Source organism: Giraffa tippelskirchi, chromosome 13 (assembly GCF_054371585.1).
Source record: "Giraffa tippelskirchi isolate mGirTip1 chromosome 13, T2T-mGirTip1v1.2.pri, whole genome shotgun sequence".
NCBI classification, from domain to species: Eukaryota; Metazoa; Chordata; class Mammalia; order Artiodactyla; family Giraffidae; genus Giraffa; species Giraffa tippelskirchi.
In genome coordinates, this window is record NC_137287.1 from 89,702,720 (window position 1) to 89,723,909 (window position 21,190).

Here is a 21,190-nt window from a genome sequence, read left to right on the forward strand (position 1 = left end):
ATTTTACAAACATAATTAAACATTTCCTGTAATGAATGCAGTTCATGATTTTAAGATATTTAGATACTGGATATTGGAAAGTGGATCTCGTAACTAAGACAGACGGTGTGCACTGCTGGGTCCTGAAGGAACTTCTCCCTCCTGGCTTATTGGTCCCAACGTATCAGTTCTTAAATCTTCCCATACTTGGGATATGTCTTGGCTGGTTCAGCATTTTGCTTTCATGTGGATTTTTAAAATAAAAACAGGCGTACCTATAAATTTTATTAAGAGTGTTCATTTGCTTGGGCTTTTGTTACAGTTCACAGCTCTGTGCTCTCAGTGTCTGTAGTTAAGTTGTCGGCAGGGTTGGCTCTGTCTAGATCTCTGAGGGGAGCCTGTTCTGGGCATCTCTCCAGCTTCTGGTGGTGCCAGCAACCCTGGCTTGTAGACGTATAACCCTTTCCTAACTACTTATTTCTGCAAAGACCCTGTTTCCCAATAAAGTCACGTTCTGGGTACAGGGGGTTAGCACAGAAACATGTCTTCTGGAGGGAACACAGTTCGGCCCACAGCAGGTGCTCAGGCTGATGATTCTGACTCTCAACCTGGGGTCTTGACTGAGAATGAGGGTGAGGGAGTCCTGTGCCCCTAGGGTTTCTGCAAGGCTCCTTTTTCATTTTACAGTTTTATTGGGGCCTTTGGAAAAGATACAGCCAGGAGATCAATATCAGTTCCAGTGTTTAGGGCTCATTTCCAGGTGGTTTCATGTGAGTCTTATTATTTGGGCAACTTTGCTTTTGTGCTCTTCAGTGCTACTCTTCTTGATTGTTACAGATGGAATAGTTCGATTTTCAGACTCTTATTTTTTTTTAATTGAGATGTAATTGATAAATATGCTTCTTTTTTAAATATACCAATAACTCGATTCAAATATCCATCAATGGAAATTTTAGCTTTTGTTTCCCCATTTACGTTTTTTAGTTTCATTATAAACCTTCATGAAATACTTTAAAGCCATACTGCAGATTGCTATCCATAGTTTGTATTTTAGGTCCTAAAACACCTTAGGCGTTTGTATTAGGTTGGCCAAAAAGATCGTTCGGCTTTTTCCAGCAATCTTATAGAAAAAATATGTGGAAAATTAGAGAAACAAACGTGATGTTTACCTAAGTTATACTCTCTCACTTTGCTCACATTGAAGAATCTTTCGTTTTCAGGGATAAAATCCATGACCTGTAAATGTTTTGTTTATTCACTGATTTAGTCGGCAGACATTTTTTACTGGACACAACTCCAGGGGTGGGGGTTCAGCAGTGACCAGAGGAAAGCCCCTGCCTTCGTGGAGGAGGCCTGGGTGGATGGTTAGAAGGTACCTGTTGTGGAGGAGGGCATGGAGGTGCTGTTAGTAGGGTGACGAGCCACCCTGGGGGACAGTGAAGGAGAGGGCCATGAGACACCCTGCCGGAGGTGAGGAGGAGGCCTGGGCCCCAGGGAAGTGGGTGGGCATGGAGGGCAAGCACCACCAGATGCTGAGTGGAAGCAGTGAGGACATGAGTGGAGGTGAGCTGGAGCAGCAACAGCAGACCCTGGATATGGGAAGCTGTACCTTCCCTAACCATCAAGCACTTAATAGCTGGTCTCTCATCCAAATAATTGCCAGTTCTTACAACTGAGAGTGTGCCCACTCAGCGCACGTCTGACCTGGAGGCCACACTCGCAGTCTGGCATTTCTGCTCATTGCTGTCATTCTCCCTCCTGGAGACTTGAGTTTCCCTTCTTAGCCATTTTCAAACCTAAAAGATCTGACCCTGCAGGGAGAAGAAGAAAGCTGGAGGAGTTGGTTGGTGTCTAGTGGACGCATGTAAGGGGAAGGCAGGGAGACAAGGAGCCCTGTGGGATCTCCATGCTTCTCAGGAGTCTGGCATTTTTTAGGAGCTGACTTCAGTGTGTCCCGAGCAGAGAACACAGGGTGTGTGACAGCTGTATCTAGCCTTGATGTGCAGGTGGCATGTGGACACGTGTGTCTGTATTCAGACAGGTGACGTGCTTCTAATCAGATCCAACCTGTCCTCATAGGCCCACCGACGACAGCAACCAGCCCCCAGGCCGTGGCGTCCTCTCTATGCATGGACTGACCTATGGGGTCATCCGAGTGGACTCGGAGGAAAAGCTGTCTGTACTCACCGTGCAGGACGTCGGCCTCGTGATGCCTGGAGGTAAGGGTGGGTGTGGGTGCAGAACCACAGACTGGAGAACTAGCACCTCCCAGCCTTTCCTGCAGGGCCCGCCGTGATGGGGAGTCTGAGGTAAAGATGGAGCTTCCCATGGGACAGGGAGGCTTTTTGTTCAGACAGGCTCAAGAGACTGGAGCAGATGTCCTGTGCTCATTGGTTTCAGGGCTCAGACTGTGTCCTGGAGGCCATGTGCACTGGCTGATGACACATGCCATGTGGTCTGTTCTCAGTGTCATCCTCATGTCTACATGGTGTGTAAATCCCATTTACACCCTAAACTTAACAGCAGTGCACAGCTATGAAATGTTTTACTGCAACAAGAAAATCACAACTTGCTTCAGGGACTGTGAGGGCCTGTTCTCTTTCACTTGTGGTTTTGTTGCAGATGCTACTTCTGTTTGTGTTCTTTTTTGTATCCATTCATTTTTCCTCTCCAGCTCTCCCCACTCCCTCTCTAAAGTCACCTGTGCTTCCTGTTTTGCATTAAGCCATCATGTGTTCGGTGAAGCCGGACGGGGTTCCCCAGCTGTGCAGGACAGACGAAGTCGGGGAGCTCTGCGTGTGTGCGGTGGCCACGGGCATGTCCTACTACGGCCTCTCGGGTATGACCAAGAACACCTTCGAGGTAGGTGGCAGGTGAGCCCCATCAGACAGCTTTTGCCAGGTGTGTGGAATAGATGTGAAAGGAGATGGTGATTTCTCAGTAGAACATGTTCATGGTAATTAAAATGGTTGTACTTTCTCCTGCCATTTTTTATAGCTTTCAATAAATTTGGCTTAGCAGCCTTGTTTTCACCTCATAACTAGAGCTGAGAAAGAGCAAGTACAGTTTCTCTAGAGGCAGCCTTATTCTCATGGCCTTTTTCTCATTGCCATTCTCACCCATCTGGAAGGAGCAGCAGCTGATGGGTGGGGGCTGGGGAGTGCACAGCCCTGCTGAGGGAGGGAGCAGCGGCCTCCTCAGGGACTGTCCGCCTCGGCCAAGCATTCACACTGCACGGCTGCCTCCACCACACAAGCGTGTCGTCCGTGCTGTGTGCACATGGTGTGGCGTGCAGTTAGCACACACATGTGCACACTGCCTGGTAGACCCAACATTCTCAGAATTCTTACCATTTCACCAAGTGTGCTGACCTTAGGAGGAGCACACTTTGACCAAGTTGTATGTTAGCAAATATGAGTTGATTGGAAATAAATTTTTTAAAGGCTATAAATAGAACTTTGGATGTGAACACATGTGATGTGGCTTATACAGGCAGATCTATTGAGTGTGGATTCAGGCTTCTAAGTGCCCTTGAAACTGAGCCAGACACAGTCTAAATAAAACCTATCTTCTTTTCTGTGTGGCTTATATGTTAGGTGGGAGGAAACTAGGGGTCGAGTTTGAACTTGTGGTGGGGCTGCTCCCTTTGTATTTTTGATTGTGTTTCCAGTAAGGAAGACATCAGTGTAATGAACAGGAATCATTTTATTACTGACAGATGTTATTTAAAGTGCGCCTTGCTTCTCCACTTAACCATTTTTATGCTGTGGTTTTATAAGTAGAAGAATGAATTAGTGTCCATTAGACTGTGGCAGGCCTCTTCAGAGGGCCCTGCGTGTGGGCCAGGGGACGAGCTGTGAGAGTGGGAACGGGGATGGAGGATGTGTCCACAGGCTGATGCTCATGGCAGCTGTGCAGACCTGGGCTTCTCCCGCCAGGGCCAAGTGAAGAGACCCAGCGGAGGGAAGCAGGAGCAGTGGGTTCCACAGAGGAGGGCGGAGGTCGGGCCCCAGCAGGCACTCAAGAGTTCCTTGTCCCCAGGTGTTCCCGGTGACGAGCTCAGGGGCCCCGGTCAGTGAGTACCCCTTCGTGAGGACGGGCTTGCTCGGCTTCGTTGGCCCTGGAGGGCTTGTGTTCGTGGTGGGCAAGATGGACGGGCTTATGGTGGTCAGCGGGCGCAGACACAACGCCGACGACATCGTGGCCACAGCACTGGCTGTAGAGCCCATGAAGTTCGTCTACAGGGGAAGGTGGGTGTGCTCTGTGGTTGGTATGGTTCTCCACAGGCTACACTTTTTATATAAAGCTGTAGAAAATTGCTTAAACTAATGGGACTCTGTGTCCTCTTCTGTACAGTGAAGCCCCTGAACTCTGTGACTTCTGAGATTCCGTGCAGTTCTTAATGTCCAATTTTATGAAAATTTTCTGAACCCGATAAATGTATTTTCACTAGATTATCCGAGTTAAAGAATAATATCCATTTGAAAAGCATATTTTTAATTAGTAAACTACACGAAAAAAAGAACCAAGCATTTATCTTGCTGCAGTTCGTTCACCCAAAGGTAACAAATGAGCCAGAAACTGCCTGGAAACTGCCTCACGTGGGTTCCTTCTGGATGGTGTCCCTGACCCCTGCTTGGCACACAGCCAATACTGGATCACTGACCATGGCTCCTGAGGTTTTGCTGATTCGGAGGAAGTCAGCTGTTCTGGGTTTCACCCTGCGTAGCTGAGCTGGCAGGAGCAGGAGGACGCAGAGCTTCAGGTGGGGGGTAGCCCAGCCACCTTTGTGCAGAGCACCCCCCAGAGGGCCAGTCTGTGATTTCCCTGAGAGAATCTAGGCTAGCAGAAAACCATTAGCTCCCCAGTGGCTCCCTGGGAGAATATTGCTTCACAGGTACAAACTCAAGATGCAAAGTGCAGGGCCCAGTAAATTTCAGGAGTTTTGATACCTGCGCAACTCCTGTCTGTCCCAAGGCTTGAGGCCCATTGCCCAAGCTGCAGCAGACTGCTTCCACAAGAAGAGTGGCAGTCGTCTTCCACCTGCCCCCTGGCTTTGCCAGACTTCCCTCCCTGTGCTTTTGTGAGTGAGTGCCTGGCAGTTGGAAGCTGCAGTTTTCCTTTCGCAGGGGGTAGTTGGTGCTGAGAACCCCTGAGCTCTGTGGTTGTAGTAGCTGTGAAGCCCTTCATGGCAGGGCCAGTCCTTCTGTGAGCATTTCCAGCGTGTGCTCACCACCATGTCCTGTCTGTACCCACAGAATAGCCGTGTTTTCAGTGACTGTCCTGCACGACGAAAGGATTGTGATTGTGGCCGAGCAGAGGCCAGACTCCACGGAAGAGGACAGCTTCCAGTGGATGAGTAGGGTGCTGCAGGTAGCGCGCGCCTGCCCTGAGCCCCCTCCCTGCTCATGTCAGTTTCCCTGTGCCGCTGAGCGCTCTGCTTATCCATCCTTCTGACCAGAGACTCATCAGCTGCGGAACCTGGGCTTGCCTCCTAGGAGGGTAGCTAAACAGACCAGGCCTAAGGGTCAGAGGTGTGCAGAGCTGCTCCCATTCGCTCGTGGAGGTCACAGCAGGAGTTCTTGTTATGACCTTTAGAGCGTGCTTTTTTCCTCCCAGTGTCCGTTCTCATGTGTGTGGTGTTCCACACGTGCTCCGTGATCTGTGTGTTCTGCTTGGGTTGGCGACCTGCCCTCCTGACCTCGCTGTCTCCATGATGGGAGCTTTGCGGGTGCTGCATGTGCTTCTGCGTGTTGTGCTCTGCACAGTCTGAGTATTTGCTCCTTGTCTGTTCACTATACCTGCTTCACATGGTTCTTCCTCTTGTGGCTTTCCAGGCAATCGACAGTATACATCAAGTTGGGGTTTATTGTCTGGCCTTGGTTCCAGCAAACACCCTTCCCAAAACCCCACTCGGGGGCATCCATTTGTCAGAAACGAAGCAGCTCTTCCTGGAGGGCTCACTTCACCCCTGCAATGTCCTCATGTGTCCCCACACGTGCGTTACAAACCTGCCTAAGCCTCGGCAGAAGCAACCAGGTACGTCTGAAGGGCTGTGAGGGCCTGGGGTGGTCCTGGGTCGGGGCAAGGGCCACACCGACCCCGTTCTCATCCTTCCTCTTCTCCAGTCTCTGGTCATATACTCTGGCAGGTCAGCCTCCTCGTGAACACTGCCTTGCTGCCACATGTGGGAAGAAGGTAGTGGAGTTCAGGCCCAGAGCGAGGGCCACTGGGAAGGAGAGGTGCTGGCAGTGCCCAGCCCAGCCTCCCTGGCAGGTGTCAGACATCCTTGAGGACTCTGGCAAAGCACCTCTCAGGGGCACCACTCCTTCCTACAGACATTAGAATAAGGCCTGCAAACCTGTTTGATAACTTACAGACCTTGGAGCCTGTGAGGATTTCTGCAGCTTCATTTGTGGTGTCATCATGATGCTGAACACTTGTCTGCTGCTTTGCAGTTTAGGGAAAGTGAAAGTGAAAGTCACTCAGTTGTGTCTGACTCTTTGCGACCCCATGGGCTATACAGTCCATGGAATTCTCCAGGCCAGAATACTGGAGTGGATAGCCTTTCCCTTCTCCAAGGGATCTTCCCAACCCAGGGATTGAACGCAGGTCTCCTGCATTGCAGGCGAATTCTTTACCAGCTGAGCCACAAGGGAAGCCCAAGAATACTGGAGTAGGTAGCCTATCCCTTCTCCAAGGGATCTTCCCATCCCAGAAATCAAACCAGGGTCTCCTGCATTTCAGGTGGGTTCTTTACCAACTGAGCTATCAGGGAACATGTAATTATAAACCATCTGACTTGGTCCTCCTGGCAACGATTATGCTCTTCAAGGTGGCACCCAGTTACCAGTGAAGAGGAATTTATTGCAAGAATGTGGTGCTAGTATAGTGATGGAAGGCCCCCGGCCCCCAGGCTTAACATGCAAACAGACCAGGGGGCCGGCCGGGTGAGCTCAAGGGTGTTAGAACAACGAGTAGCAGGCCTGGCACAAGCCGCCCACACCTCCACACATTACTGGTATTAACCTGTCTCATCCTCTTGGAGCCCTAAGGAGTGGGCGTTCTTGTCTCCATTTTACAAGGAAATGAGATCATGCCACAGAGGGGTTCAGGAACTAACCCAAGGCTGTAGGGCCAGAGTATTGGAGAGACAGACCCAAGCCTGATGCTCTTTGCTCCACGGATGAAGTATGGCGGCAGGGGCAGAGATGATGGCAAGTCAGCTAGAGGTGGTTGACGGGACCTGGGTACAGCGCAGTGGCGGTAAACGTAGGAACCAGGCCACCTCCAGAAGCGAGCTTGATGCAGTGAGAGTGAGCATTCTCTCCAGATTCAGGTGAGGACACTGGTCCTGCAGGAGGAACGGGGTCACTCACTGGCTGACCACCATGGTCTGCCAGCAGAGTAGCCTGTGGGGCTGGGCTGGGACGCCCATGGTAGAGCTTATATCCTCCCTGAAAGAGCACACAAGGCCTCAGCTCTCACTGCTTTCCGGGCACCTTAGGTTGGCATTTACCAGTAATCTTTCTCTGAAGTTTTCTAATATTCTCACATTCTTTATTAACGTTCTTCCTCTCTTTTTTTCCTCTTACCTCCGTTTTGTTGTTTTGACCCCTGTTTGTGGTGTGGAGGGTAGAGTTATTTCCCAGTGAAGCACCCACTTCTTCACATCCTGTGGGCACTGGCTTCGGGTGGCCAGCCAAGAAAGACACAGGGCACAGTCCTTCATGAGCATGAGAAAAGGATGGGAAAAAAGCCTGGCATGTTTGTACTGAATGGACAAGAGTTTCTGGGCTCCTCATGGAGGCTTCACTCACTGAGCCTCCCTCTCCCTCCTCGAACCCTGTTCATTTCTGGACACCTCGACCTGGTGTCCTGGCCCCCAGTGGGCCCAGGTGCTGGGACGCAGTTGGTGACCAGAGTTCAAGACAGATGCTTAGGATGAAGGATCGCTGGTAAATGCATGACCGCCTCAGGGCTGCAGTACTCAGGTGTCGCTGGATGACTGGGAGCTCTGGACAGGAAAGTGTGACCCAGCGAGTGGGCTCTGAGAACCGGCTGGTCACCTGCCTCTCAGGGCGCTGAGTGGTGCTGGGGCCTCCACACCACTCTGAGGTGACGCGGAAAGCACGCTTCATGTCACTGGCAGTTTTAAGGGAGGATTCTCTAATGGTATCTGGTGTCTCATCTGTTCTTGTTAAGTAATGGAGGTTATGTGACTCTCTGTCATCAAAAAGCTAGTTTTTTCCAACAAATACTGAATGCCCCCACCAGAGAACAAAGGCAGTAGCCTGGGAGGATGCTTAGGGGAGACGCTGAAAGCTTTATTTCTGTGCCCCCTCACTTGAGGTTTGCTCCTGTTTGTCTTTGTTTTCCTGGTAGTTACTTACTTGAAACCCTGTTATAATCAGGCTTTTCAGAGTCACATCTTTGAAAGGAAATCAGAGTAAGCTCCTTCCCGAAATAGGAAGTCGTGTTTTCAGGAACTTCACTCGCGTCCTACCTCACGTGTCCCTCGTGTGTGTGCTGCTGCTTTTTTGCAGAGATCGGCCCTGCCTCTGTGATGGTGGGGAACCTGGTGTCTGGGAAGAGGATCGCACAGGCCAGCGGTAGAGACTTGGGCCAGATAGAAGACAATGACCAGGCACGGAAGGTGAGAGCTTACCCGGTTCCTCTCCACTCCTGCCCAGATGCCCTGTCACAGGTGTCACCGATTCCCACTTGCCCTCTCTGCCAGTCCAGTGTTAGCATTGATGGCCTTTCTTCCTGCCTCCCTGCAAGACCCTTCTGTAATCTTGTAAGGAAAGCACATTTGCTGGGGTGCAGTGTTTTAGGACCTTTCACGTGGCACAGAAATGGGTGGGTGACGCAGCCCGTGACCAGCAGGCCTGAAGCCAGCATCTGCAGTCCCTATCCTGTCCTGGTGTTCCCTGCACACTTGTTCCTGGTTCTCCCCCAGCCCTGATTGGACATTCACACTGCCTCATGGCCACCTTATAGTGAGGTTTCAGTCCTTCGATCATTGCAGTTCAAGGAAGTGTCAATTCAAAACCCAGGTTTAAAAGCCAGACATTCTTAAAGCAGTGTTGGGAGTTGTAGGAGGAATATTTGGGCCCCACTCCACATAAGCATCAGACACACAGTTTGTCCCATGCAGCTGCAAGTCCCCGTTATAGCATTCAGCTGGAGAACTCCGGTGATTCACCAAAAGGTGGTCCCACTCTGTGTGGGCTCCAAGGAAATATGACAAAATCAGCCATTTAAGATGTTACCAGTTTGATAACATGTAGTAACATGTTCATAGAAAGTATATGATGACCATGTTCCACACCTCACACTGCATTTCTATCATAAAATGGATTAAGGTGAACCTGTGGTAATTGCTGTGTCAATGACATGAAACAGGGCCATCCTTGTTACTGCAGATGTGTTAGTGGGTGCATGTGATCTGTGTGATCTCAGGGCTGTTGAGTGCCTTCAAAGGTGACCACTGTAAACACAGCAAATTTAAGAGAGCCCATTTTTGAAACAGGGTAGATCTGAGTCTATGATTGCAGCCCCCAGAAATCACTATTGCAACTTGTAGAAGCCCCAGGAGGAGGGATGTTTCTGTGTCGACTACTCTGTCTATAAGGGGAATGGCATCTTCCCATCCTTGGGCAGATTTCAGAGAACTTCCCTCACGGTGGCACGGCCCCAGCCCTCCACCTGCTGGGTGTGAATCAGGCACAGTGAATTCCAGTCACTGCCAGGAAAGCATTGTAAGCGCCTGCTTATCCTGTCGATTATATTTGTCAGAGATTATCCTCTCCTGTCTTAAGGCACCCTCAGAGCACCCTGACAGCCCCTACTGTTAGATGCTGCTGCTGCTGCTAAGTCGCTTCAGTCACGTCCGACTCTGTGCGACCCCATAGACGGCAGCCCACTAGGCTCCGCCGTCCCTGGGATTCTCCAGGCAAGGACACTGGAGTGGGCTGCCATTTCCTTCTCCAGTGCATGAAAGGGAAAAGTGAAAGTGAAGTCGCTCAGTCGTTTCCGACTCTTAGCGACCCCATGGACTGTAGCCTACCAGGTTCCTCCATCCATGGGATTTTCCAGGCAAGAGTACTGGAGTGGAGTGCCATTGCCTTCTCCAGTTAGATGCTGAGGCCAGCCCAAATGCCCAGGACGGTCTGGACCTAACAGCTGTGCTCTGTTCCAGTTCCTGTTCCTCTCGGAGGTCCTGCAGTGGAGGGCACAGACCACCCCTGACCACGTGCTGTACACGCTGCTCAACTGTAGGGTGAGGCCGCACCCGTGTACCCTCATGTTGCCTGTGTGCTCCATGATTTCATGCTGCTGTTTCATACTCTCCACTCAAACCTTTTTCCTCAGTCTTACCTGAATCCTTCTGTTTGTTGCTATTTTGATTGAGACCTTTCACCTAAGAAAGGTCACTTTTTAATTATAAGGGTTTGAGAGACTGTGTGTGTGTGTGTGTGTGTGTGTGTGTGTACGTGTACATGTGCTTAGTCGCTCAGTTGTGTCTGACTTTCTGCAACCCTTTGGACTGTAGCCCACCAGGCTCCTCTCTCCATGGGATTATTCAGGCAAGAATACTGGAGTGAGTTGCCATTTCCTCCTCCAGGAGATCTTTCCAACCCAGGGATTGAACCCACGTCTCCTGTGTCTTTTGGATTGCAGGCAGATTGTTTACCTGCTGAACCATCAGTTGTATATGTACAAACATACATTTATGTATGTATATATTTATATACTTAACATATATATATACACACACATATATAGCATGTGTGTATATATACACATATATCTGTGTATGTATATATTTTAGCAATATTTTTGCAATATCCCCCCCAAACGAGTGGAGAATGTCTACAATAGAGAACAGTTGTGGATCTGTGAGGTATTTATGTTTCTTTTTATTATTTAACTACTTTTTTGTTTTGGTAAGAAGCCATGTTTTAGTTATAGGCTTTCATTCTTAGGAGTGAAAATAATTTTTATAATTAAGGTTCGTATTTACATTTCTCATTAGAAAAGTAAATCATCAGATTGTGCTCCATAATAGTACTTAATATTACGGCCTTAAATGCATAAGCAAATAGTACTAACAATGAGCAGTAAATGCAGAAGTCTTAAAATATACCTGTTTTCAAGTTTGCTCTGGAAATAAAGCCTGAAAGCTAGATTTAATTAGGCCTTCTTGACTAGTATGGATGCTTGCAACTTTAAGACATTATAGCTCTTCAGAGATGCAAAATATCATAATCTTTGTGCACACAGGTGCCACTTGTCACTTAAAGCAATCAGTTAAGGACAAGTGAAAGGAAATGCCAACAATGTAAGTCCCTCCCTAAATCTCTAAGTTGGACATCCAGCTGCAGACCAGTTTTGCAGTGATTTAGTTTGTAGAAGTACCTCTGGTCCTCCTCTGACTCAGCTCATCTTGACCCTGCATGCTGAGCTGACCTCAGCAGTTCTTATTCACTGTGTCTGTTCGGACTGACCCCAGGAAGAGCCTTAGAAAGCACTCCCACTCCCCAGCTTCTGTGAGAAACGCTTGCTATCCCTGCCTTTTGGTGCCTATGCTTGGACCCTCTTCCCAGGATTAACTCTCTTAGCTCAGGGCCCACAGGTGCACATGGGTAATGAGCCCAGTGATGTGGTTACCAGGAGCCCTGTGTCTGATCTGAAGCCATCCTGCCTGCTGTGTTCATCTCTCTCCCTTGGTTCTGCCTCAGCCTGTAAACACAGAAAAGACTTCTTTTCTGGCACTGGTGCCTGGTTGTGTCCCAGTTACTCTGTAATCATTGCTTCTGACTTTCTTTGTCCTCTGCCCTGGCATTTCTCCTGGAGACCGTTGGTCTTCTGGAGACTCCGTTTTTTTCTGCAGCGTCTCTTGCGGTGTCCGGTGGTTCCCAGCAGCACCTCCAGAGGGGCCACTGGAGCTGGAACCTTATCCAGCCTGACCTCGGCTTCAGGAGGGACTCCTCTTCGGAGCCCCTTCCCTGAGCTGCCTGAGGGTGACCCCTCCAGAGCTCTGGGTGAGAGGAAGATTCATTGCTGTCGCAGACACAAAGATTCAGAAATGATTTGGTTGTATTAGAAGACTGTAGTCCTGTCAGCAGGAGGAAAACAGCTGGTCCAGCTATGTGTCACCTGGGGGCTGGCAGTGTGCCGAACAGGTCAACTTTGTCTGCATTCCCAGATCCTGAGTTCACAGTCCTTTGCTGTGGCCAGACACGAGGTCACTGGGGAAATGTGTTCACCAGAAATGAGTCATATTCTTGAAGGGGTGAGTTGTGGAGGTCAAGGCCATGAGTAAACTTACTTCAGGTCAGCATGGGGACAGCATGGCCCACAGTAGTAGCCTTCCTTCAGACAGGAAGCCTGCCTTCCTTCTGTCTCCGAGGCCTTCTGATGTGGTGGCAGCGACATCCGCAGAGCTGGATGGGTCAGCAGGGAGCTGGCGTCTGCACTCATCTCCATCCTCCCCGAGCCCTGTGTGCACTCAGCATAGGTGTCCAATCTGAGCTGCAGGTCAGGAGCATCCTCTCTGTGGCTGTCACAGTGGAATTTCCACTCAAGCAGCCTTCTAGCTCAGCACCATCCAGTAGAAATCAGCACAAGCCACATGCACAGTTTAATATTTTCTGAAAGTAAAATTTTGACAAGGTGAGAAGAAACAGCTAAAATTCATTCTAATAATGTGTTTTGCTCAATATCCCCAAACATTGTCCTTCCAATATGGGGCCTCAGGCCACTTCCAGGCATCCTCCATTCTGGACGGCTCCTCAGTTGTTGCAAGTCCCAGCTGGGTTGTGCCACCTGTTTACTGCCCACAGCACTCATTTGTATGCCCTCCTCCACGGCATCATAGTCTATAGTGTCGGAGCTGTTGTGCTAGGCTTGTAGGCAGAAGCGAGAATTCAATTCACTGCAAATCGGGGAGGACTTATGTTCTTGCAACTTATATACAAAGAGCATCTGTTACTTTTTTAAGAGAAACACCAGCCAATGCTTTTAACTTTTTTTACTTTTTAAAATGTGAATCATTTTTGGCTTTTTCTTCATTCCTGAGTGTGTTTTTACTTGTCATTATTTAATTTAATGTAAAACTTTGCAGTGGTGCTATGTTTACAGTCATCTACACTGAAATCGTCGTCTTCAGAGTAGCGACTGGGTGGTGGATCACCCTGCATTGCCGTTTTGTCATGATACCAGCCAAGACCTCTTTCAGGGAAAGTCAACCCTAATTTTCTGTGATATACTTTTTCCTAGAACCTTCTTATGCAGTGGGTTTCTGTACTGAAAACCCAACTTTTTCCATGAATGTTGACGAGGATGCCAGCTAACCACTAACCTGAAGATAAATGGCATTTTGTTTTTTTGTCACAGTGAGCGCTTTGGAAAATGAAATGCTTGATTGAAAATTAGCGTTTCTTCTGAGGTGAAGGGCTGGGTTGAGACTCCCCCATGACAAGTGGTGTTGCATGGTGTGGGGCTGGCCAAAGCCTGTGTCCTGTGAGGCTCTCTCAATGTTGAGCCTGCAGGCAGAGACTTGGGGGGTGGGCTGTGCTGGGCGTATTGGCACCAGCCTGCCACGAGGGGCCCCGGGTCTGGTGTAAACCCTGTGGGTGGGAAAGGGTATTTTGAAGCAGTGGCATAGATTGCTGAAGGTCAGAATGCAGGTAAATCTCACCATTTTGAAGCATCTGGAGATGGACGTCCTCGGAACCAGAGTCAGAGTGTTCAGCTACTCGTTGTGAGTCATCGATGCCTCTTGCATCTTATAGGCTTTGTCATGTGCCAGGAAAGCTGATACTGATAGGGGATCAGCGCTGGCTCTCTGGATAACTCAAAGAAGAGCAGTTCCAAGAGTTTAACAGCTCAATCCCAGAATGCCCTCTTCTTAAGATAAGTCCTGCTAATGGACCAGCGTGGGCAGCAGGGTGGTGGCGGGAGTCCCCGATTGGTACTGCTACCCTACCAGCAACTCGATTGGTCACTGGCTGCAGCCAGGAGTGCAGTGCTGGCGTTCCTAAGCATGGGGGCTCGGGGTGGGGGGTGGGGGGCGGTGGTGTGGGCCGCAGGACTGTTGGGTGAAGAGGGATATGTTTTGGTTCATGCATACACATGTGTTGCACAGGAGTGATTGCTCAGAGGACTGGTCCAGCTGCGAAGGCACCAGTTCTCAGATTTCAGCTGGATCCCAGACACCAGCCTCGTAGGTCTTTCTGTGTTTACCCGGCTTTGCCACATTCTGCTCTCTGGCTCTTCCACTTTCTGTGTCTTTTTCTGTTTATTTTTTAACCGTCCTCACAGGAAGATGATTAAGGAAAATATGTGGGATGAGAAGGTTCAATTCAGAGAATTGTAAGCATAGCCCCACTGTGGGGAGGCTGGTCTCAGCAGGAAGAGGCCTGAGCCTGCCTGGCAGCTGCCTCAGTGGCCCCCCTTCTCCACCGGCCTATGCGCCCCAGGCCCCGATTACAGGGCAGGCACGGCCATCAATGATCTCGTGAGTGTTTTAGGCAAATGCCGGCTTTTAGGGTTCACATCCCACTGGATCCCGCACACCCCGTGCAAATGTTCCGCTTGGGTAGCATTTCTAGTGTCTCTTCACACACTTCAAGTCACCAGGTCACCCGTATCCTTTAACAGCCCCAAAGATTCTGGTCTCTCCTGTCCCAAGTTTCTCCTCCCTCACAACCAGCTGCTCATACCACCTCCCTGTGGACAGTCTTCTTCGTGTCACTCTCCTTGGAAGCCCCCACCTCAATAAATGCAGGCCCTGCATGCCCACCATCCTGTGTCCAGCTGCAGGGTCTTCCTCACCCGACATTCCTGCCACGTTTGCACTTTGTGTAAGGAGAGGTCCTTCCCCCGTTCATCCCTTTAAAGTCAGAATTGATGATAAAGCAGTTTTTAAATAGCTATAGATAGTGACCTCTTCTTACCTGGGAATATGTGCAAATAAAAAGTGCACCCTCAAGGGAAACTTTTTTGGATAACTTGTATGTTTATAATTTGTGGTTTATTCTTGCTTTTCTAAATAAAGAGTAAATGTCATGTATTTTGATATCTCTTAGTACCTGTTTTGCTACTCATTTTCGTCCTCAGTGTTTTTTTAAGGTACTTTTCAATCCAAATGTGTTTTTTATTTGTTCCTGCGTATTTAAAAGTCTACATTAAATGAATTTGACAATTCCCATTTTTCCTTTTGTTTTTTTTTTTGTTTTGGATGGTTGCTCTTCAGGGAGTTGGTTGGTTTGTCTTCTGACCTCCTTGACTTTTGATGTGGTCTTTTTAAAAAACAGTTTCAATTAGTCTTATTTTTCGTAGTTCAAATCCTCCAGATTTATGACTAATTTCTTATTGCCCATGACAATTACACATAAGTCCCAAAATTACTAGATTGATTTTGTTTTATACTTTTAGCTGTTTTTTCATGCCCAGTAATTGTTTTTTAAATGTTTCTTGTTAAAGCAGATGTATCTGGAGTCATCTTTGGTGTTGTACTTCCTAGCTATTGGGGAGGAGAGGAGAGCAGAATGCCAGTGGTGGGTGGTCTTTTGAGGGGGTTAACGAAAATGTTCTGAAGCTGGCTGTGGTGGGGGTCATACAACTCTGCAGATACATCCACTTAACTATACATTTTAAATCTGAGTTATATGGTATACAAACAGCATCTCAAAGCTGTGATATTAAAGAAACATACCCATTTGTTCTTGTGATACTCAGGGCACAATAGCAAACTCACTGACGTGTGTCCAGCTGCACAAGCGTGCTGAGAAGATAGCCGTGATGCTGATGGAGAGGGGACACCTGCAGGACGGAGACCATGTCGCCCTGGTCTACCCACCAGGTAAGAAACGGGGTTGTGCAGACCAACCCCTGCCTAAGGGACCCTGCATCACACCCATGGCCTCGCTGTGTTACCACCAAAATGGGCCCCGACCCTGGCCTGGCTCACAGGGTGGACTGTATTCTGCATGCTGTATGACTGATGATAGGGGCACAGAAAAATCAGTATTTCACAAAGACTTTTGTATTGAACTTTATTTTATTAGCTATCTGAAGCAGTTCATTTAATCAATAGTTAAATACTTGACCACTGAGGGGATAATCAGGAAGTTGAGTATAAAGACTCCTTAGAGGAATGACAGCAGTGAAGCCTCTGGGCTGCGTTGGCTTCCTGTGCCTGAGAGAACGGGGCCACTGGGGGCTGTCCCTGAAGTGTGACAGATGCGCAGGGGCGGCCCTGTGCCTGCCTGGCTGCTCCAGGTTGGTCGTCCTGCTGCTGCGTCTCACTGAAGATTGCTCCTCTCTCTGTGCAGGGATAGACCTCATCGCTGCATTCTATGGCTGCCTGTATGCAGGCTGCGTTCCCATCACCGTCCGTCCCCCACACCCACAGAACATCGCCACCACGCTGCCCACCGTGAAGATGATCGTGGAGGTAATGCTGCCTGTGGGGTCTGGCCCAAGTGCTGGGCTTGTAGACTGCAAAGCCTGGGCTCCGGAGCTGGTGTGGGCATCTGCAGTCCCAGCGGTGGAGGGGGCCCAGCCTCTTTCTTCTAGGAGCTTGTTGTTTTGCTCTGGAATTAAGATAGCAACTTGTGCATAGAGTAAGGGGCTGGAGAGCAGTTTTACCACAATGTGTGGGAATCAAATCCACTCCCCAGAGAGGGCACCCCTCTGGACACTGGTCGAATCCCTACCAGCCCAAGGAACAAACCAGGAGGAGTGGGAAAGTCAGATGTTTTGAAATTTCTTTCCTCAATACTGAAAAGCAGCCTATTCCTTTTTGAAAGTACAGTTTGTTTTAACTTTTTTGTTTTTGTTTTTGCCTGGGGAAGTTTAAGAGGATTAGGATAAGTTTTTCCTCTTAGAGGAGGAACCCCAAGGGGCATCACAAATGAATACTTGTTTGTAGTTGTGTCAGAGGACCTTCAGGGTTGTCACTGTGGCAGTAAGTGCTGAGGCTGTGTGTGGAGAGTGAGCATTTCTGGAGGATGGGGAGAGTGTGGTGAGAGTGGGTAGTTTGGGTGGTGCTTTCTGAGGTGGTGGCCACACAGTTGACCCCACTCAGCTCTAGTAACTGCCAGGGCCTCAGTCCACACGAGCTCTGCTCGCATGGTCTGTGATCAGATTCCCGGTCTCATGGACCTCCGTTGGCTGACGTGGCCCTGAATGAGGCAGCTGTGCATGCAGCCTACCTTGGAGCTACACGGCTTCCACGTGGTGCACAGCTGGCACACGAGCAGGCATAGTCCCCTGTCCTTTACCCTCCCCCTCTCCGTGCCTTGTTCTCTGACCCTCAGGTGAGCCGTTCTGCCTGTCTGATGACAACACAACTGATCTGTAAATTGTTACGGTCCAGGGAGGCAGCGGCGGCAGTGGATGTCAGGGCCTGGCCCCCTATACTAGATACAGGTTGGTTCTCGAACTCACCAAAAATGTCAGTTTGCTCATCTGCTTTTCCACTTAGTCAGAGATGCTAACAGCTTGTTTTCCTCTCCAGATGATTTGCCAAAGAAGCGGCCTGCCCAGATCTACAAACCTTCCAACCCAGACACGCTAGCCTATCTTGATTTCAGTGTGTCCACAACCGGGATGCTAGCTGGAGTGAAGGTGAGAAATAATCTGAGTAGTATGCAGTTAGCAGGCCACACGGCAATGCTTAATTTTCATTCTTATGTGTATAGGGCTCTGGTGGGGCCTGGCATTGAAACACGGAGAGAGGTATATGCATATATGTGTGTTCTGTTCAAGCTGTTAAATGCATGACCATTTCAGTAGTTAGCTAGGCTGACTGATTATTTCCAAATGTTCAAACAATTCTTTTGTGTATAACCACAGCTTCACTAGCCCCAAATAAAAAAACTGCCTATGTTTTCCTTTCTTGCTGATTCTCAGGTCCCAGTATTCTATTATAAAACTCTGTGCACAGGAGTTCTTGCATGTTTAACTTGGGTTTCATTGTAACAGGCCAGAACGCTGCTTGTTGCTGTTGCTTTTTCCCATCAAAAAAAGGAACTAGTACGTGTGTCACCTGAGTTAGGACTCTCCTAGGTTAGGCAGGGTCCTCATCAAGATACTGCTGAGTTCTCTAGCCTCAGGAAGCCCTGCACCTATTATTCGCCTGATTGCTGAGCTTGCATAATTTTCAGTTCTTTCGCTCGACTTTTTTTTCCAATTTTGTAATTGTAGTAAAATACATGTAACATAAACTTACCACTTAACCAATTCAAGTGTATGGTTCAGTGGTATTAAATTCATTCACAGTTCTGTGCTGCTGTCACCAGCACTCAGCTCCATAACTCATCTTCTAAACTGAGACTTGCCCCTGCCTCCCAGTACCTCCCATCCTGCTTTCTGTCTCTGCGATTTTGAGCGTTCTAGTACCATGTTTACATAGAATCATACAGTATGTGTCTTCTTGTGTTTGACTTATTTCACTTAGCATAGTTTCTTCAAGGTTCATCCATGTTGAAGTATATATCAAAATTCCTTTTTAAGGTTGAGTTAATATTTCACTGTATGTGTTTACCACATTTTGCTTATCCATTCATTTTTCAATGGCTACTTGAGTTGCTTTCACATTTTAGCTGTTGTGAATCATGCTGCAGTGAGCATGGGGTGTATAAATATCTCTTCGAAACATGGCCTTTAACTCTTTTAAATATATATCCAGAAGTTGAATTGTTGGGTCAAAGGGTAATTTTATTTTTATTTTGGGGGGAATTGCCATACTCTTTTCTACAGTAGCTGTCCCATTTTACCTTCTCACCAATGATGCACAAAGTTTCCAGTTTCTCTACATTCTTGCCAACACTTGGAATTTATTTTCTGTTGGTTTTTCTCTTTTGAATGTCTTCTTTTTCTGTGGCTGAGCCTCATGGCTTGCAGGATCTTGGTTCCCTGACCAACGATTGAACCTGGGCCATGGCAGTGAAAGTCTGGAATCCTAATGACTAGGTCACAAGGGAACTCCCTGGGCATTTCCTTTTATTTGTTTGTTTGTTTTAAGTAGCCCTTCCTAATGTATGTGAGGTAGATCACACTGTAATTTTGATTTACATTTCTCTGAGGATTAATGATGTTGAGCACCTTTTGGTATGTATTCTTTAGAGAAATGTTTATTCAACTCCTTTGCTGATTTTGAATTGATTGTTTTCTTATTGGTGTTGAGTTTTAGAAGTTCTCTGATACCCTTATCAGTTACATGGTCTGCAGATATTCTGTCCCATTCTTTGAGTTGCCCTTTAACTCTTTGGATAGTGCCTTTTGATGCAGAAAATTTTTTAGTTTCCGTGAAGTCTAATTTTGTCAGGTTGTTTTTTTTTTTAACCAGTGCCTTTGGTGTCCTCTCCAAGAAAGCGTTTCCAAATCCAGTGTTGTGAACTTTTGTCCCATGTCCCATGTTTTCTTCTACAAGTTTTATTGTTTTAGGTCTTGAATTTAGAACTTTGATCCATTTTCTGTTAATTTTGTTTATGGTATTAGGTTAAGAGTGTAGCTTAATTCTTTTGCATGTGGCTATCCAGTTTTCCAAGCACCATTTGTTGAAAAGACTGTCCTTTCCCCATTGAATGGTCTTGGCATTCTTATCAAAAATACGTTTGATCACCCACACTTAACATGATACTCGAGAGTGAAAAGTTGAACGATTTCCAGAGAAAAAGCAAGATTTCCTCTAAGATCAGGATGCCACTATTGTTCAATATAGTGCTGGAAGTTCTAAGTAGAGAAATTAGGCAAGAAAAAGAAATAAAAGGCATCTAAGTTGGGAAAGGAAGAATTAAAATTGTTACTATTTGCAGATGACATGATGCTTTGTATAGAAAACACTAAAAACTCCACCAAAAACTGTTACAATAAATAATTCAGTAAAGTGCAAGATAACAAAATCAATACAGAGAAATCTGTTGTGTTTCTGTACACTAATAATGAAATAGCAGAAAGAGAAATTAAGGAAACAGTCTTATTTACAACTGCATCAAAAAGAATACCTAGGAATAAATTTAACCAAGGAAGTAAAAGATCTATATACTGAAAACTGTAAAATATTGATGGAATAAATTGAAAAGGACAAATGAAAGATACTCCATACTTTTGGATTGGAATAATTAATATTGTTATAATGTCCATACTACCCAAAGCAATCTACAGGTTCATTGCAGTCCCTATCAAAATTCCAATGGAATTTTTCAAAAATTCAAAAGTTTTTCAAGAAATAGAACAAACTATTCTAAAATTTTTATGAAACCATAAAAGACCCAAATAGCCAAAGCCATCTTGAAAAAGATCAGAGCTGGAGGCATCATGCTCACTGACATTACAAGGCTACAGTAATGCCAACAGTATGATACTGGTACAAAAACAGACACAAGGACCAGTGACACAGAATAGCCCAGAAATAAACCCACACATAATGTTAACTTGTTTATGGCAAAGGAGCCAAGGATATGCAATGGGAAAGGACAGGCTTTAAGTAAATGTGCTTGGAGAATTGGACAGCCACATGCTAAAGAATGAAACTGAACCAATTTTCTACACCATATGTAAAAATGAACTCAAAGTGAATTAAAGACTTGAACATAAAACCTGAAACCATAACTCTCCTAGGAGAAAACATAGGGGTAGCATAGGGGTCAGCTCCTAGACATTGGTCTTAGAGATTTTTTTAGTTTGACATCAATAGCAAAGGAAACAAAAGTTAAGCAAGTGGAACTACATCAAACCAAAAGCTTCTGCACAGCAAAGGAAACCAACCAATGAAAAGGCAACCTACTGAACGGGAGGAAATATTTGCAAACCACGTATTGACAATGGGTTAATATCCAAAATATGTAAAGAACTCATACAACTTAAGAGCAGAAAAACGATTGCTTAAAAGTGGGCAGAGGATGTAAATAGACATTTTTCTGAAAAAGACATACAGATGGACAACAGGTACAAGAAAATATGCTCAGCATCACTAATCATCAGGGAAATGCAAATGAAAACCACAGTGAGCTATCACTTCACACTTGCCAGGATGGCCATCATCAAAAAGATAAGAGATAACATGTTGATGAGGGTGTGGAGAAAGAGAAACCCTTGTGCACTGTTGGTGGAAATGTAAACTGGTGTAGCCACTATGAAAAACAGTATAGAGGATCCTCAAAGAGTTAAAAATAAAACTACCATGTTATCC

The 21,190-nt window shown here is 47.1% G+C and overlaps 1 protein-coding gene across 9 annotated transcripts in view; it reads left to right on the forward strand.

Annotated features, from left to right (window-relative positions):
• Positions 1–21,190, forward strand: part of DIP2C (DIP2 acetate--CoA ligase C (putative)) — a 302,006-nt gene that overhangs the window by 242,375 nt on the left and 38,441 nt on the right. For all 9 annotated transcript variants that reach the window (XM_081560688.1, XM_081560689.1, XM_081560685.1 and 6 more), the window contains 11 exons: positions 2,059–2,198; positions 2,705–2,841; positions 4,021–4,229; positions 5,238–5,352; positions 5,817–6,018; positions 8,526–8,635; positions 10,184–10,264; positions 15,730–15,853; positions 16,326–16,447; positions 17,313–17,424; positions 17,513–17,622. In XM_081560688.1, the coding sequence (XP_081416814.1) occupies positions 2,059–2,198; positions 2,705–2,841; positions 4,021–4,229; positions 5,238–5,352; positions 5,817–6,018; positions 8,526–8,635; positions 10,184–10,264; positions 15,730–15,853; positions 16,326–16,447; positions 17,313–17,424; positions 17,513–17,622 (1,462 nt within the window). The remainder of the gene's footprint in view (positions 1–2,058; positions 2,199–2,704; positions 2,842–4,020; positions 4,230–5,237; positions 5,353–5,816; positions 6,019–8,525; positions 8,636–10,183; positions 10,265–15,729; positions 15,854–16,325; positions 16,448–17,312; positions 17,425–17,512; positions 17,623–21,190) is intronic.